We start from the raw sequence: 18,521 nt of genomic DNA, 5'->3' as shown, positions 1-18,521 counted from the left end.
GTTTCATGCTGTTTGAAACTTCTTGATACATTTTGTTTTCATTTGTTAAGAATTGTTGGGTATTCTCTCTTGTGTGGGACCATTACAATATATATTCCAAAATATTTCGAGTGTCAAAAGATTTTCTTCTATTATCTACAGTGTAGGAAAAGACAGATTGCTACTTACAGTAAAGACGACATGTGAAATTGCAGACAGGCACAATTAAGACATTTACACAAAGCTTTTGGCCACAGCCTTCATCAACAAATGAGAAATACATATATTCATATACAGAAGCAAGCACACCTCACACACACATGACCACCAACTCCGGTCAGAATGCGACTATCACATACGATGAAAGAAGCAATCTGGAGTGGGTGGGAAAGGGATAGTAGTCTATGGATGGTGAGGAAGAGGAACATTGTCTGGCGGAGTGTGCAGGGACTAGAATGCCAACAGGTGCAGCATCAGGAGGATGTGGAGCAGGAAGGTGGGGAAAAAAGGAGCATAAAAAGGAGAGGGGAAAGATCAGCAGGTGTGTTGGCAGAGGGCAGCAAACAAAGAGGGTGGGTGATGAGAATTGGGTGGGTGTGTGGACACACAGAGGGGGTGTGAACAGCATGTTACTGTAGATTGACGCTGGGATAGTTATGAGAGGAAAGAATTTTTCTAAGGATAACTCCCATCTGTGCAGTTGAGAGATGCTGGTCTTGGAGGGGAGGATCCATATGGCTTTGGAACTGAAGCAGCCATTAAAATCGAGCATGCCATGTTCTGCTGCATGTTGTGCTACAGGGTGGTCTACATCGCTCTTGGCCACAGTTTGGCAGTGGCTGTTCATCCTTGTGGACAGCTGGTTGGTACTCATACCAATATAGAAAACTGTGTAATGATTCACTGATTGCAGTAGAGCTGGCAAATGCTTCTTTTCTCCCCACCTACCTACCCTACAACTTCCTGATGCTGCATCCGTTACCATCTTAGTTCCTGCACACACTGCCAGATATTGTCCCTCTGCCCACCACTCGTACACTACTATACCTTCCCATTTCCAACCCCTCCAGATTGCTGCATCCATCCGATGTGATAGTTGCATTCTGGCTCAAGCTGCCAAAGTTGGTGGCCGTATGTGTGTTAGGTGTGCTTGCTTGTGTGTATGCATTGTGTGTGTTTCACTTTTGCTGATGAAGGCTGTGCTGAAGTGTCTTTTAATTGTGCCTGTCTGCAATTTAACATGGCTTCTTTACAGTTAGTAGCAATCTGTCTTTTCCTATGTTGTTGATATTTCTACTTGGAGTTTCTTTTGTTATCTGATAGGATTGATCGCACTTCATAAGAATGTGTAATGGTGGATTGCAATTATTCAAAATAATCAAATACAGATGTGCGTAATGAAAAACATCACTGTAGTACTGTCCATAAAAAATCTGTGGAATAACTCTTAAACCGAACTGAAATTGTCTTTTGTTTACAAAAGAAATGCTCAATTTTTAGACCACAGAACTTTAAAAATTACACCACCTTAAATACTGAATGCAACATATATCAAATTGGCATGAAGTGTGCTACATGCTTGGATATGCAAACTATTATCACTTCTGGACACAGTAAGCAAGAACAATGCCATTTATATTCTTTACACAAGGAAAGACTGTGCAGCAGGTTTCTCTCAGAAACTGCATTTGAATGTTAGTTGTTTGTGAGAATATTGTGTTATGCTTCATATAAGAGTGGGAAATGACTACCTGCACATGTCAGAATTTGACGGTGGCATGATTGTGGCCTAATCAGGACTGTGGGTTATTGTTCTGGCATACTAATGCTCATGCTGGTCAGGATCACATGATTGTCCTGTAAAAATCTATGGACCTCGAGTCAGGAAATTGTCAAAAATTCACACCAACAGTGTGAAGATGCCTGGAACACTAGAAATTCAGCATGGGGATCACTGTTTCCCTTTATGTGGCAGCAGAGAGAGGCTTACCAACAGTGATGTATCCAATGACAACACTGGACACAGAAGTGATCCCACACAAATCCCATTTCTGTGGGGCAGGGGAGGGGGGCAACTGGGCTATCTGCCCTGGATGGCAATTTCAGGGGGCACCAAATTCATATTCTTGAAGAAAAAACCTTGTTTCACAAAGCGCCTAGCATCCAACACACGTTGGTCCATCGATTGTTCGTAAGATTTTGAAATGCATCTCTGTTGGTTTTTGAACACATTCTAAGTTGATTTCTGAATGAATCATAAATTGATTTTTAAATGTGTGCACAGTGTACATGATATCTCTGCGAGAGGAATCCCTGTTGCATGTAGAAATAGACAACTTTCCCACAGACAAAAGGGTACGAGGGCTGTACGAGGTGAGCTGAATAAATCCAGGTGGGTGAACACCAATCGCTGTTGGTTTAAGTGGTTAATTGGGTGTGCCAAGAACAAGTGTTGGTATAATTATTAGCGAAATCCATAGATTCAAACTACCAGAGTGGAAATAAATGACTAACAGGAATAACAGTTAAGAAAGATTACGTATTATCTTCTCGGTGTATCTCAGAAAATGAAATTTTGAGAGAAAATTTTTGCCAGATCGCTACACTACTAAGGGCCAGTTGTACAGCCCCGTTAGCAGCTGCTACAGTTCTATTCTCGTAATAGCTTGGAAAATGCGTTATACAAACATGTAATAATGCCTAAACAGAGAATAAATGCGGGGTAACTGAACTGGTGATTCTGGCGGGGATGGTGAAGTTAACTGGAGAATAAGTTTTGATAAAGGCAAGAATAGTTAAGATTGATTGTTGGAACAAGGAAGGAGAAGAAACGGGGTTGTCAAAAAAATTTTATGGAAGAATATGACAATTTCAAATTTATATAAAAATTTTGTACTACTACTGGTTCTTCTTCTTCTTCTCTTCGATCTTGTGCTTGAGAAACTGGAGCATATGAATGAAATGTGAAACTATTTCTTAACATAAAACTTGTTCATTACGATAGTCCCAGTAAGTATTTGATATTGGTACTTCACGAATTATATTTTACTGTGTTATTTATGTACATAACGTAGATAAAAATGTTCATTTGTGTCAAAACAGTCTCGCTTATTTGCCATGTGTTACAACTGCTGCAATATTGCAAAGGCCTATGTTGTTTTATCTAGCAGATAGTGACAAAACAGATGTACCGTATTTACTCGAATCTAAGCCGCACTCGAATCTACGCTGCACCTGAAAAATGAGACTCGAAATTAAGGAAAAAAAAAAATTTCTCGAATCTAAGCCGCACCTGAAATTTGAGACTCGAAATTCAAGGGGAGAGAAAAGTTTTACGCCGCATCTCCAAATCGAAACAAAGTTGGTCCATTGTAATATGATAGACAATTTAGGTCGAATGAATGACGATACAGCTACAGTAGTTTGGTTCGAGTTGTAAGCTTAGCAGTTAAGCTTTACCACGTAGCCATTGTTATGCGTCAGGCGCTCCGTCCGTATTTATATGGATACCCTTCGTTTTTCACGTGCTTCGTCTGGTTTGAATCGATTGCTTATTTTGCTTTGATCTGATAAATGCCGTTTTCTTTGTTATAGGTGTTTGCGTCACTCTTTAAGCTGAAAATGCATTACTGCACTGTGTTCATGCATTGTTTGTCGCATTCTGATAGTGCGTGTTTACGGCCAGTCGCGGCTCGCGGCATGGCTTGCTTTTGTGCGCGCTACCGCCGTGTACAATTAAAAAAGAGAGAGAGAGAGAGGAATCGTCTCATTAGCGAAACAATGGCAAGAGACTGCTATTTGTTGTTACTTACACTGCTGCTTTCTTTGATAATGATCAACAAGAATCAAATAATAGACTGCGTATGATAGAACATGTTCTGAACGAGAGTTTGTGAAAATTTTTCTCCGTTTGAAAATCTTTGCGGCCGGTTCTTTATTACATCAAATTCTGCACAGAAATTACAGTCATCTTAGATTTAAAAATCTAGTCACTTGCCGTGCTTCATTTCTGACTGTATCACTATTAGACATAAGAATAATACGAATATAAACATGACATGATATGTATATTCTTCCACGTTTGCTGTTGTCTCACTCTATAGTTTCGTAGTTTATTAGGCAGACAGGATTTAAATGAGATAGCAGCAAACACGAAAGAATACATGGCAAAATGTTTATATTCGTATTATTCGTATGGTGAAGAGAATACTGTATGTGATTCAAATTTCATCAGGTTCCTATTAGCAACCATCTCTTCTCACAGATAGGAAAAAATTCAGAACGTAGAGTTGGCCATATTGACAAACATCCCAAACAGTCTTGCCAGTCAGATTTTCGTAGTACACTGAAATTGTGCTACATTCGAAGATGAACAATACGGAATTTGTATTTACTTCGTTGGATAATGTATGAAAATGCAGTGGTCGAAACTCGCGGCGGAGAAAAAAAAATCTCGTCTTCCACTTTTTTAAAAAAAAAAATTATTTACTGACTCAGAGGTTTTGGCGCCAGTATTTATCTTTGTGCCTACAAAGTATGCTTGCGTAGCGCTACATGTATTCGCCGGCAGAAGTTAGTTGTGGCGGCACGTACGAACATTTTTCATAACTTCCGCTAGCTTTGCACTCGATTCTAAGCCGCAGGCGGTTTTTTGGATTACGAAAACCGGAAAAAAAGTGCGGCTTAGATTCGAGTAAATACGGTAATCAATTCGAGAAACTGCACTAGTCTGGGGTACTGTTTGTATTAACATCTTTTTCAGTATTAGATTATGAAATTTTGATTTGAACTTTGTTGAGGTAATGGATTCTTTTACAGAAAGGAAAGCGTGCCATGTAAAGCTGTAGTGAGATTAGAGAGAAAAAAGTGCTGTGACCTAAGGATTGAAGAAATGTGTACTATCTTCTTGTATCTTGTCTTTACTGCTTTTATATTTGCTGTATTTAAATTTAGGTCACAAAAAGGAGAAAGTTATTAGGTAACAGGCAATAAAGACTGTTAGTTTTGTGAAGAGTTTTTATTCTCCAAGTCACAAACATCCCACCCAGTTTAATTGTAAGTTTTTTTTATGGGCGGAGGGTTTAGGATGTAAAACCGGTCAACTGGGAGCATGAGAGGCACCACAGGACATTTTAATTTCCACTGTCCTGAATATAGGTTTTATGGCTTTCATTGCAAAATTTACATGTTTCAATTCCAATGAGCAAAATACAGTGACATCTGATAGAAGACTGTTGTATGAAGACGTAGGGCACTGCACTTTGGCACGCTTCAAACCAAACAACATGTCTTATATTTTCTTGCACATATTTGTTTTATATATTAAACTCTCCAGAAATATGTGCACTACAAAATGAAGATATTTTTTAAAAATCATTTTTGTAAATTGTTGACATCCTATCTCAAACTATTGAGGATGGGGGAGCAGGCTCCACTATCAAGTTTTTGCCTCAGTTTGGAAATATAGTAGATCCGGGGCTGTGAGTGGAGACTCTGAGAAGGAATTAACACTGCCAGATTGCAGCTTTCATTGCCAATGGACCCTACATCTGACTTGATGGTATGGGGTGCCACAGGCACACAACACAATCACATCTGGTTCATGCAGCTGGTAATTTGAACAGACTGGCACACCACCACTTGTCCATACCTGGATCTGTCATCCGAGCTCATCAGTTCATCTCGATGCCCAGATGGGTTAGAGTCACTGTCGCTGCCATAGGTGGCAGTTCTATTTAAATTTCACGTCCTGTACATCCCAAATCATTGACAAACTTAATCACAAATTCTTCCTACATTACTGTACATGCAATAAGTAAATTATGTTATTTGCTACCCATCCTGGTGCTGCAATTTTAATGGTCAGCAGTGTAAAGTACTGAAATGACTGTTACTTTGTGAAATATTAAACAGGACTCTAGGAGTGGTGATTGTCACAATGCATGTCACAGGGTGGCAAATGAAGTGGTCTCTACTCCACCCACTAATACAATGAGAGGCTCTCCACTCCATTGCTGTGATTGAGAGAAGCGCTCCCTCATTCCAGAGGCCACTAGAGCATCTGCAAGACATCACTTGCATTGCACAATCATTCTTAAGTAATAATAACTTTACTGTCACTGGGGTGTAGTAGAGAATATTTGGCTAATTTGTAAAAAGGTGAGTCATTGCCTTTTTTTTTTTTTTTTTTGAGCAGCTGGAATGAGAGGGAGAAAGTTCAGATTTTGCAGAAACCTGTAATTCCACATACTACATGTTTTCATTCTGCTGATTTTTCTATGTTTACAATACTGAATGATTACTTTGGGAAAAACTCATGCAATGTCAAATTTTGTAGAATCTGTGTACAATATTCACCTCTTGATTTTGACATACAGCTTTGAAATTCTATATGTTGCTGAGCTTCGAAATTTAGTGTGGTGTGGCACTAGGCTATTGTATCATAAATACTTCTGCCACAATCCACACCTGAATGATCCTTTTGAAATTTACATACATTTGCGTCAAGTATTTCAAAATTTCTATTTGCTTTACTTTCTCAAGATAGTTTCACTCGGGAAAAGATCCCCTTCGAGTTGAATGTTATCAGATCAGGTCACTGCAAGGTACCAATTTTACAAGTTAGGATGAGTGGCTGCTAGATGCATCTGTGGACACCAGCTGCACCCGTGAACAGCATTTACCCATGGACAACAAGAGGAGGAATCGGGTTGATGATCTGAAACAGTCTCTCTATGCTCCACCTTCGATGCATAAAACTTTTGTTAAATTTTTATTGAGAGTAACAGTGTTGTAAGTGAAGTGAAATGATCTGAATGATGACATAAAAGTGAAGTGAAATAATCTTAATTCCTATTAACTGTTTCCCATAATGCCATCAATGTTTAATACTGCATGGCTGGTGGAGTTATTTATATGTGATAAACTAATGTAGGTTATGATGACAATTTGCAGAAATTCACTTTTGGGGTGAGCAATGAAATTGCCATTGGCAATTTACAAGACAGTTTTTTTGAGTTACTTAAACTGTTACGCTAGTGACCTCTGAAAGACAACAGTTGAAGGAGGAGGAGATTAGTGTTTAATGCCCTGTTGACAATGACGTCATCAGAACATCGGAGGCAGAGAACAAGCTCACATGAGGGAAGGATGGAGAAGGAAAGCACCTGTGCCCTCTTGAAGGAACCATCCTGGAATTTGCTAGGTGATTTTAGCAAAATCATGGTAAACATAAATCAGGATGGCCAGATTGTGAGTTTGAACCCTATCGAATGTGAGTCCAGTGTGCTTCGCACTGTGCTACCCCGCTCAGTACAATTGTTAGAAAGGAACTTTTACATTCTTTGAATTTTAAAACTACTGAATCATTTTCATATAATAAATCATCTTACTAAAGGTGTGTGTTATAAGACTTGGCAGACAGCAGTTAACATTACTTGCAATTTTTGGGCAAAACATCTAAAAAAAAGCCTGCAGTAGAAAATTATGGGGACAGTGTTTTTCCTACTTTTCAGTTTTTATTACCATATGGCTGCCAGTCTAGAATAGGAAGCAATAGCAATTTCATAGTTGGACAGTAGGAAGTTGACTAGGTACACACAAAAAGGAAATGGCAAACATCACTAGGCTAGAGAACTGGACAGAAGGTATTACATCATTAACTTTTTTTTTCTGATTTTCACCACAGTTCATACCGTAGTTTGTCTGTAAACTGATGAGCGAGCAGTTCTCATGGTGTGGGAACTGGCCTTTATAGGATGAACACTACACCTATTACTGAAAAGTAAGATTCCACAGGCAAGTCTGCATATTGTGTCACTACTGATTTATAAGCTGCACTGTGGAAGGATGGGAAAATCTTGTGAAACAGCCTCTCTATAATGTCGTTGGGTAGACAGTGGGTAGTCGTCTACAATCATACTCTACATAATATGGCTTTCATAGCTCAGAAGTTGTGTGTGTTGAAATTTAGAGAAAGATTGTCAATAAATCCAAACCCGGTGTAAAATTTATATTTCCAGTGAAATGAGTGGTTGAAACTCTCTTGACAGATTGATTAATCTGTGTGCTGGATTGGAACTTATAACTTGAATTTAAGTCCTTGTCCAGTGCACAGTTTTGATCTGTTTTAGGACATCATACTGTCAACGGCAGTACATAAGCATCATTCAGGAAATCCTGAGTTACTACAAGAGCAGGTACTTCCATCTTTTGTTATTCATAGAAGATTCCTACAAAAGGAACATCTTTACATGACATCACATGTTTTTCATAGGTCTATGGTAGCAGACACTAAAAGTTTGAGAGAGAATTAAATATTTCCTCAATTTGGTCCCATTATGCTCTGGGTCAAATGCAAATGATTTTTATAAAATAAATGCATTAAAGGGGTGTAAGTAAATTTTATAGATAAGCAAACAATTTCATATTTCTGAAACACACTTTGATAATTTTGTTAATTTTTAATTTAACAGTGGATGATTTTATACTTGGATAAAATCTTATTACAGAAATGAACATGCATACAAATGTGATAGGTATGTACAAAAATGAATTATCATTGACATTGCTTGGTCATTAAGTTTGTAATAAGGCAAGCAGGAATGATTATGAACATTTATTACACTATATTACACAATAGGGAGGATTGTAGAAACACAACTAGTATAAAAAATAAATCAGATACAATATTTCAAATCCATAACAAGACAGATTTATTTGTAAAATTCACCAAACCTGTCAACAGGTATCTGTACTATAAGTTTCTACCCCATTACTATGTTATATAAAACACTCAGTTCCTTCAAACATGTTTCCACAATGTCATAAAAAAGAACTACTCTTACTGTGATCTGTAGCACTGCCCTACAGCTTGTAGATATAACAATACTAAGCTGACCTCTCTATAAAACCTACTTAAAGTACTTGAGCACCAATAAATTCACTTACTATACAGTTTTAAAATGTTCTTTGGTCCAGTCAATACATAGCTAGCCATGATTAGATATGTAAAATATAACACAGAAATTAAGAGTATTTGAACATGATCTTCACTGTTAAAAAGAGTATCACTACAAAAAAAAACAAATGGAAGTGGAAAATTCAATGTGAAGAAAATTCTGCAACCAACAGAAACCCAGTAAGCAAGACTGTGAAAACTTCAAACATTTTCATGTTTTGGCCCATATCCACCTCAGTTTTATTGCAGATAAGGCATCTGATGTAGCATCTTAGGACGGAAAACATGGAAGACAGCTTACTGGGTATTTGTCATGTTTGCAAAATAAAATTGTTTACAATGATAATACAGTGCTTTTAGTTACATAAAATATTATTTCTTATCAAAACTGCAACATTGAAGAAACTTTGATTTTATTGATGCTCATAGGATTAATAACCATTAAATGCTGCCTACCCTTCTTAGCTTAGGTACAAAAATATACCCCACTTTTCAGTTTACATCTCACTTATGTCATGCTGAAAATGCTTGTTCACAATTTAAACAAATTTCCTGAATCGGGCAATTTTTTATCTGAAATAACACTTTACGCCACTGGCAAAATGGAACCTGATGCAGGACAATAAGTTTTTCAAGAAATGTAATGCAGCTATGGCCCCACACATAAAAAAGGTCTTTGCATTGAATTGGATTGCATTGCTTTGCTTTGCAACATATTAGGTCAGGTACTCCAATACCAGACAACAATATGATGCAGCTGATACAGAATGGTGATTTTAATAAGAAATGTGAAAGGCAAACTTGTTGAAAACTATATTTCAGTTAGAATAAAAGGTAAGCCAAATGTGGCAATGTGGGCAAAATGTATTCCGAGGGCAAGTAAAGAGATAATCTGCAATCAGTTTTGTGTTTAATATAAATGGTAGTAGATAGATCTCTGATGCCCACAAAACCTGATGTGGGGTACACATGAACCTAATATTATAAACCTTTTGGAAGTGATGTAGTCAGGTTCACTGATAATGAAAACCAGCTTGAGGCAGAAAAATTACTTATCTCAAGAAGTACTGAAAAAATAAAGGCTTCCAACTGTCAGATGCATACTAAGTTTTAAATAATTGTAGAATTAAGATGTATCTGGCAGAACAGAATGAAAGGCAGGAAATATTTAGAGGTGCACTGATGTAATGACTTCAAAGAATCCTATCTGTGGCTCTTCAGTGGCCAACAAAAAATCTGCCACAGTGGAACTGGATTGAGTGTTGAACACAAAGATGAAAATCAGCCATACTTGCGAATCATCATCATCAGCATCATCATCATCATCATCATGCTACCACATATATGGTCTGCTACTGTTCGACAGCATCAGCTGACATTTGCTATACCCAACAATATACATCCCATACATTTCACAAATTTTTCAAAAATTTGACATAAACGTTTCTATAAAACAAAGAAATTTGCCATTTTTATGAGAAATTTGTTGATTATCATTGAGGAGTATATGATGGTATGGAAGTAATTCACATAAGTGCTATGAAGGTTTCAAAGTTTTGAAGACTAACATATTTCTGTTTTATGGATTCTCATCAATCAACTGTTTGTTACTGATAGAATTTTAGATAAAAGTATGCCAATAATATTCCACCAGTTGACTGTCATCTTACACAGGATAAATAACTCAACAGATCAACTGCAATGAAACGGATCTTGATATGCTATCATATAGTTTTCTGAAATCATGTAGGCTTGGAATCTCTGAAGATTTAAGTTTTCACATTGCAGATTTCCTATATTTCACAACAATAATGTTTTGCTGCATCTTCATGTTATAACTGTATTTATATTTTACTATGATACATGCCTGATAATGTTTGGCATCGTATGTCTAAATATTCTTGTGATATACTCAATGTACAAAGTTAAGTTCTTAATATTGCTTTAGTTTTCTTTATGTTGCAGTTTCAATAAAATGATATCTACACCACAATATGATAAAGATTTATATATTTTGTTATGGCTGAAAGAGAAAATGAAAGAAAGACACAGAGATAGAGATAGATATGAATCGAAAGCGTATCAGAGAGAGCATTGTACTTCATTAAAAATATAAAAATGTGAACAACATACTGAAGATTATATACAAACTATGATTGTTTTTCTCTTTGTATGTTGAACTTTGGTAAATTTGTTAAACAACAAATCATAATTGACAATAAATCTAATCCCAAATTATTAACTAGAAAATGCACAAAAAGACAATATTTTTAAGTCCAATGTGTCTAATCAGACTGAACACAATTTGAAAGTCAGTGCTGCAGTGTCACAGTGGACTAAAACTGCCTTGAAACACTTTCTTTTAATATTAAGATCATACCCTGATTGGTTGGATATACAAAATTGGATAAAATTAACAAAAATTTATAAAATCAAAATAAGCACATCACAGAAAATCACACAGTAAAACAGACATTAGTTTGACTTTTATTTCAAAATAACAATGTCTCACAATTTAAATTCCTGGCAGTATTAAAGTAATAAATATTCATAAGTTCCAAGGAACTCCAACAACAAACTCTGGTAAGGCAAGTGTAAAAATGATACCAGAGAAAATTCCAGTTATCAGCACAGCTGCACCAAACATGCCAGCTGTTGACGCGTACTGTGGCTCCACACACCTGCAAACAAAATAATTACTGTTCTCTTCATGTCAAACAAAGTTAACCTCAACTATACAAAGTACATACGTGGCAATGATGGTAAAATATGCTGAAACAAGGCAGCTTGTAAGTAGCCTTTATCAGCCCTTATCACTTTCTTTTTGCTGAGAAATTACAAAAGAATAAGAAACACAGATAACTTGGTCACGCTGTCCAACACCATGTTCCAGAATGGATCACTGGTCTCTCCAGGCAAACACTGTTCTTGGTCAGGTTTTGAATTTTACTAGACTGATTTCCTAATCAAAATATATTCAAACTATATTACATTTAAATGAGTCAGCTATTTGGAAAAAGAGTGGAGTGCAATTCATGCAAACCTTGAAGGCAACTTTGTAGCTGTTACTGCAAGGGTTACAGACAGTAAAGTAAAGTAGAATATGACTGAACATGAATAGTCCACTGATATTAAGTCTTTCCTATGGAATTCCTCAACAAAAGAAAACGAAAAACAATCTTACATCTTTGATAAAGCAATCAATTATATATATTTAACTCTTTCACTGTTCCTAATGTTAACTACTTTTGATCACATGTTACTCCTTAGCACAACAGAGATAAACTCTTAGTTACTATCTGCTGTCACAGTAGTGAAATGTGAAATGCTACCCACACATTTGCACAACATTTGAGAATATTATTTATTCCCCACCCACTTTTTATAAGGGGAAAGGCATGGGCAGGTTTTGTGGATTAGATTTAGCTTATGCTTTTCAGTTTCCTGCTTTTCCGCTCCCAAAACCTTTTCAGACTTCTAACATGCCTCTTCAGGTCAGTAACAGTCCTCAGCTGTTTCTTGGGTTTTTTGAACTCTTTTTTTCGTATCTATTTATTACTCTTCTGTGTGCATTTGTCCGTCATGTCCTCTCTACGGTGAGACCTGGTTCTTCTAAGACTTTTGTAACTTCTTACATCCATGTTGTAGAGCTTTTGCACTCCCAGATTATTCTGGGCAATCTGCCATCACTCATTCACAGATCTGCCCGGCAAATTTCAGCCATTTTTCCTTCATTATAACAGTCAATTCTTTGGTATGTGTGTACAGAACATGATTTCTCCTTTTCTTCCAAATGTCACATTCCTTTCCAGAATCCGGTATATTTCTTAGTATTTTCCACTTTGTTTTTCGTATCTCCTCAGTTTTTATTTTACCATTGTGGGTTAAATATCTGTATGCATGGCACTGTTCCCTCCACTTTTGGATAATATTTTTCTACCATCCTGTCTCGCTCCTGTCTTTATCTCAAAAGCCCCTGAAACTTCTCTCTGGAATCATATTTTAGTTTAGTCTTAAGTGTTTTTAAATATCTCTTTGGTCAGTTTTCTGGTTTTGTGGCCTTTAAGAACTTTCTCCGGAACCATACAATTTATCAACCCTTTCAATGGTTAAGACTTTGTACACTAGCGTAGAACTTCCTGGCACTTTAGAAGATGATCCCCCCCCCCCCCCCCCCCCCTCTTTGATGTGCAGCAGTATGTATGCTGCAAATATTTGTATTACAAAAGTATATATTTGAATTCCACCAAACATAGCACGTTCGTTTCCAAAGCACTAAAATCGAGATTGCGATGCGCTTTAGTAAGCCAATCATAGCTGATGTCACGCGATCTCGCCATAGGATATGTGACGTAGTCCGCCAATAGCAACCAACATCACTGTTCAGTAGCGCGAACACACAAACAAGAAAAGCTGATGGTTTAAATTAATATGCATAGTGTAGCTACAAGAAAAGCTAAGCTTTCACGTACAATATTGGTCTTTTTTGCACGTGTTACACTTCAATATACATCACATGAATGTACCAGCAAAATTTTAAATAATACATAAACACCTGGGCTTGAAATTCTTCTAAGCTGTTGGCCCTCAGTGTGTTAAGCTTTAAACGAGAACCAATCACTCTGTGATTCAAGAAATTCAAAGCACATTCGCACATGTAACATAATTCTTGTTGCGTAAAATGAAATTTACTTTGAAAGTAACGCTTTTCAACCATCATTCACAATATTTTCCCGCGACCTGTTAGAATTCGTTTCAGCAGTTGTCAGAGAGCACCAGCAAATGGCATTACTGCGCATGCGCAGCTACGGTGATGTAGGAAGCCTATATGTTCGTACCTGTATAGCATTAAGAGATCTTACATTACGTCGTAAACCAAACAGAACATCAGAGGGTACTCCAAGAGCATCGGAATTTTGTAAACCAAACTAAAATCCATAATTCGGGTGAAAGTGGATATTCCTATGTCCACATTCACAAAGAAGTAGGACCCAACCTGCTATTAAGCTTTTCAGCGTGGTTTTTGGGCTGCAAATTTTCTTGGAGTACCAGTAATGTATTATGTTTGGTTCTTTATTATGGAATAACGCCGTATGTACCAGGAAATAAAAATGGGCACTTGTATTTCGGCAAACAGTTGACACTAGCCAATACTGTGAAGTAGCACACTTCGTTTCAAATAAATTGACTGCCTCTGCAGAAAAGATTAATAAAAGCAAAATTTCTTTAGCAAATCAACAAAAATAACTTCAGTGTTCTGCAAGGCAATTAATGATTGACTGTTAAAAACTTGGGAATAAAATAAATCTAGGAAACTAAAACTAATAACATATTATAGCCTTCCATAAGTATGTGAACATATTTTAATTCACTTGCTAGCTCTCGTCCACAGAAATTCGTTTTGTTTTCATTTGACATGAGAGTTGTAAACAATGAAGAAAAAGCAAAATCACCAAACCTAAACATGGATCACATGGAGACTTCCATCCTCTCCACTGCAACTTAAGACTCCTCTGCGCATGCGTGAATCTGGCTGCTTTTGCTCGCCAGAAGAATTTTTCTGGCTAGTGTCTGACTGCTGGTTGCTATTTCTGCATGCTCATTTTTGCTATTGCTGATACAGCTAACAGCCATACTTCCAGTAGCCATACGCGGGAGCAGGTTCTGCTCATACGTGACTCAACTGCGCATGCACATGAGCCCGTTGGCAACTGCTCAAGTGACATCATGATCATCAGAAGCAGTTTGTTGTTACGAAGTAGTCCATGGTCTTCACCCTAAAGCCTTTGACACATTTTAGTGTGAGCAGATGCTTGCTTGTGCACTGTGTTTTATTGTTGGAAATGGTGCATTTCCTTTGCAACTTGAGGTTTTTTTTTTCCCCCCTCGTTTATGTTTTATTGCTGCAGTATTATTCTGCAGAAGTGGGCTAAAGTAAAATTCTTTGTTAGAATATCAGTTCTTACCAGTCAACATTACAAAAATTTATCTGACAACTAAAACAATGAAAAAGTCCCAGAATTCTAAAAAATTCCCAGGTTTGTCCCGGTTTCCTGCTGTATGAAAAAATTCCTCAGTTTTTCCCAGATTTCCTGGTTGTCCTGCGGCATATACACAGCGAAATAAAAAATATGTTAGAAAAGAAAGTACAGAGACGAGAAGATCCTTACTATCCTCAAAGAGGATGACTTTGATATTTCTTCTGATTGTAAAGTTAATTTAATGTTAGATGACCCACCCCCCAGCTTAAACGATTGTTGAGAGCACCGGAAGTGAAGCTGTAGTTGTGAAGTGTACAAGTATGATTAATGCTGCACCATCAAAAACTGCATGCAAACTGCAAATATTACTTACACAAAGTTACAAACAGCTAATGGAGGATATCCCCTATCTAGGGCGTAAGTACTAATATCGCAGAAACCCTCTTCAGTAGGCTAAGAATGGAAGGTAAATCTTTTGCAGGTAGACCTCCAATGTCTACAATGAATGACAATGTGGAAAGAGTGAAGTGTCTTGTGGGGTCAGATCATGGATTGATGGCACGAATGATCAGTATTGACTTAATTTTGAATGTGTTAAGATACCATGACTTATTAATAAAAGATTTGTACTAGGAAAATTGTGAAAAAAAATGTTCCAAAGATCTGCAAAACTGAACAGAAGAGCAATCAGAAGGACAAATATTTTGATCATCTCAGCAGGCATCAAATGGAATCAAAATTTTCCAGTCACATTATCATAAGTAACCAATGACGGACCTCCATCCCTAGACAAAATGCTGAAGTCAGGAGTGGCACACTGCAAATTATCCACATTCCCAGAACTTGAAAATGACCAAATTCAAAATCAAATTAATGCTTGTTTGCTTTTTTATAGCTGGTGGACCATGCACAAAGTACTTGTGCCTCCAGAACAAACAGGCAATCAAACTTTTTATCAGGAAGTCTTATAAAAACTCAGCAGAAGTACAACACATGTTACCAGGCATTACATGCACTTGGATGTTGCTCCATAACAATGCACACTGTTATATGGCAATCTCCATCAATGGATTTTTGCCAAGGAACTGCATTCCTATGCTTCTATTGCTACAACTCCTCCCCCCCCCCCCCTCCTCCGCCACCTGCTTGGCCCCCTACTTACCAGACCTCAGTCTTCCCTTGGCTCAAAAACCACTAGAAATGGCTTACTGTTATAGTGAACAAAGAAGAGCAGAGACACATACAAATGTTACAAGTGCAAATCCTACATAAATACTTAGTCCATTTTAATTCTGTTAAATCACTTATGCCCCATGCCTCCAAATGCAGGAATGGAGTAGCACTGCCACTGCAGGAATGGAGCAGTACTGCCACTGCAGCGATGTAGAATTAACAAAACTGCCATTTTACTTGCAAAAAGAAAATTTGCATTTGCAACTGTCTATGCAAAAACAAAGATGCCCTTCCACATGCTAGAAAATTTCATCTCATAACAAATATAAACAATTACTGGCTTTCCTTTTGTCTTGTTCGAATGTACAAAGTGAGGGTGATATAAACATGCAAAGCTGGGGCCTGCTGTGAATGAGTACAGATATAAGGTTTCATTTACTTCAGCCAAACACAAAGATGGCACACATTCTCACACACATCTGACTCTCAGACATCAGTTTTGTATTAGACAAAAATTCAAATAAGATGACATCTATTTAACCTGATCAAGAGGCAGTGCACCACTTGCCAGTATGTATCAGTGAGTTAGCTGAGACACAGAGCAGAAGTCAGTACTGAGCATAGTATGACACTCACTCACAATATGTTGGTCAATAAACTGTATTGTCCTTCTTGGAGAAAACACAACTGGGAATTAACTAGGAAAATCTTCAGAATCTCTGGACCAAGAACCACAACAGGAAAGGGAGTAGAATAAACAATGAAAATGTGGCAATGGGTAAGATTTGAAAATCTGAGTGATTATGTGTGGAACAGATGGCAGCATGTCAAAAGGCAGATGGAAAGAGAACACAGACTAACATACATCATGCAAAACTGACAGCACGAAAGAGATAGGTTACTGAAAGCAGATGGTTGAGACATCCCTGAAGGCAAAAAGAAAAGCAGCAGAGTGTACCACATCAGTGGTAAAAGCACTTTCATCACCTGCCAGATAGCCATATCAGACAAGTATATCAGATGATTAGCAATCATTGTTAATGTTTCTTATATTGGCATGGTAATAACTAAACTTCCACTAAGGACAGATGTAAACAGACAATCTACACTGTTAGCAAACAGTACTCTACAGCAGCACATGTTCCACAGCACAAGAGGCAACACTTCACAATCCATTTAAATACTCAGATAATCGGATTCTTTCTCCCAGAAACAAATTGGCACAATTTAAACATATCCTTCACCAGGGATTTGGCAACATATCATCGTGCTCCAGAAATGAGAAACATTTTACCCACAATCCTTCCCTTACCTCCAAAACTGGTATTCTGTTATCCACACAGCCTATGAAATAACCTGATCTAATCCAAATCCCTTGCCACATGGATCGTATCTCCATGAAAGAGCCAGATGCAAGCCCTGTCCTATGTACCCACTCCATACATCGCATTCCAGTCACACCACAAGCATATCCTATCCTGTCAGAGGCAGGAACACTTGTGAAAGCAATTATATAACAACTTTCTATGTGGGTAAGAACCCTAATCAACTGTCCACATGAATGAGTAGCCACTGTGAAACTGTATCACAATTTACAATCCTGTGGCAGAACACTGCTTGACTTCAATGGCTGTTTCCCAACTTGTGCCATCATCTGATTCTCCCCTCTCCCTGCCAATACCAGCTTCTCTTCTTTGAAGAAAGGAATTTTCAATACATCCTTCGATCTCCTCTCCTCCCTTCCTTTATCTTCCCTTACTGTGCATTATTCCACACTGTGTGCAACTCACAATTCAGCCACAGGTCTCACTGGTGGCATATTCTCATCCTGGGCGTCTGCTGCCTCTTCCCTCCAGCTGTATGCTACCCTTCCCTATGACTTTCAGTCCCATTTCAGCCTTCCTTCTCCCCCCCCACCCCACCAACCTCATCCAATACAATACATTACATGGGTTGATCTGCAGTGCCAGTGCAAAGTAGTCAGTTGGGGCAATGTAGCTGCGCAGGTATACATATGTGTACTCTAAAGCTATGACGGAGAATTTGTCCAAAAGCTAGCAACATTCAGTTTCGTTTATCTTCCTACAGATGACTCAATGCTTCAACTATTCAGTATGTTATCACCTTCACTCCCTAAATGATTTATATTGCACCAATGACTTTCCATTATCATTTAAATTAATAACAAATGCAGTTGTCGGTAACATGAAAAAATATCTTCTCTGAGAAAGTATACTAAAAAAAATATATCACTGTAAAGACCAGTCATTTTCACTCACTCAAAAAAAGGGTTTTAGTCTTCTGCCTTTTTAAAAAAACTGCCACACATCTGACCTTTACACATAATTTATTTTCCACTCACTTTCTTTTGTCAAAGGACCATCTCCAGATAAGAGAGATAGTGCTGTTGTTAAGGCTTCTAAAAAGGG

At 37.6% G+C, this 18,521-nt stretch overlaps 1 protein-coding gene across 4 annotated transcripts in view; it reads right to left on the bottom strand.

The window, feature by feature from the left end:
• Positions 1–8,669: 8,669 nt before the first annotated feature.
• The window catches only part of LOC126175734 (equilibrative nucleoside transporter 1), a 187,488-nt gene continuing 177,636 nt past the window's right edge, over positions 8,670–18,521 (bottom strand). For all 4 annotated transcript variants that reach the window (XM_049922684.1, XM_049922685.1, XM_049922682.1 and 1 more), the window contains exon 11: positions 8,670–11,619. In XM_049922684.1, the coding sequence (XP_049778641.1) occupies positions 11,487–11,619 (133 nt within the window). In that variant the 3' untranslated portion in view covers positions 8,670–11,486. The remainder of the gene's footprint in view (positions 11,620–18,521) is intronic.

This window comes from Schistocerca cancellata, chromosome 3, assembly GCF_023864275.1.
Source record: "Schistocerca cancellata isolate TAMUIC-IGC-003103 chromosome 3, iqSchCanc2.1, whole genome shotgun sequence".
Classification (NCBI taxonomy): Eukaryota; Metazoa; Arthropoda; class Insecta; order Orthoptera; family Acrididae; genus Schistocerca; species Schistocerca cancellata.
This window is presented reverse-complemented; position numbering and strand designations above follow the sequence as displayed.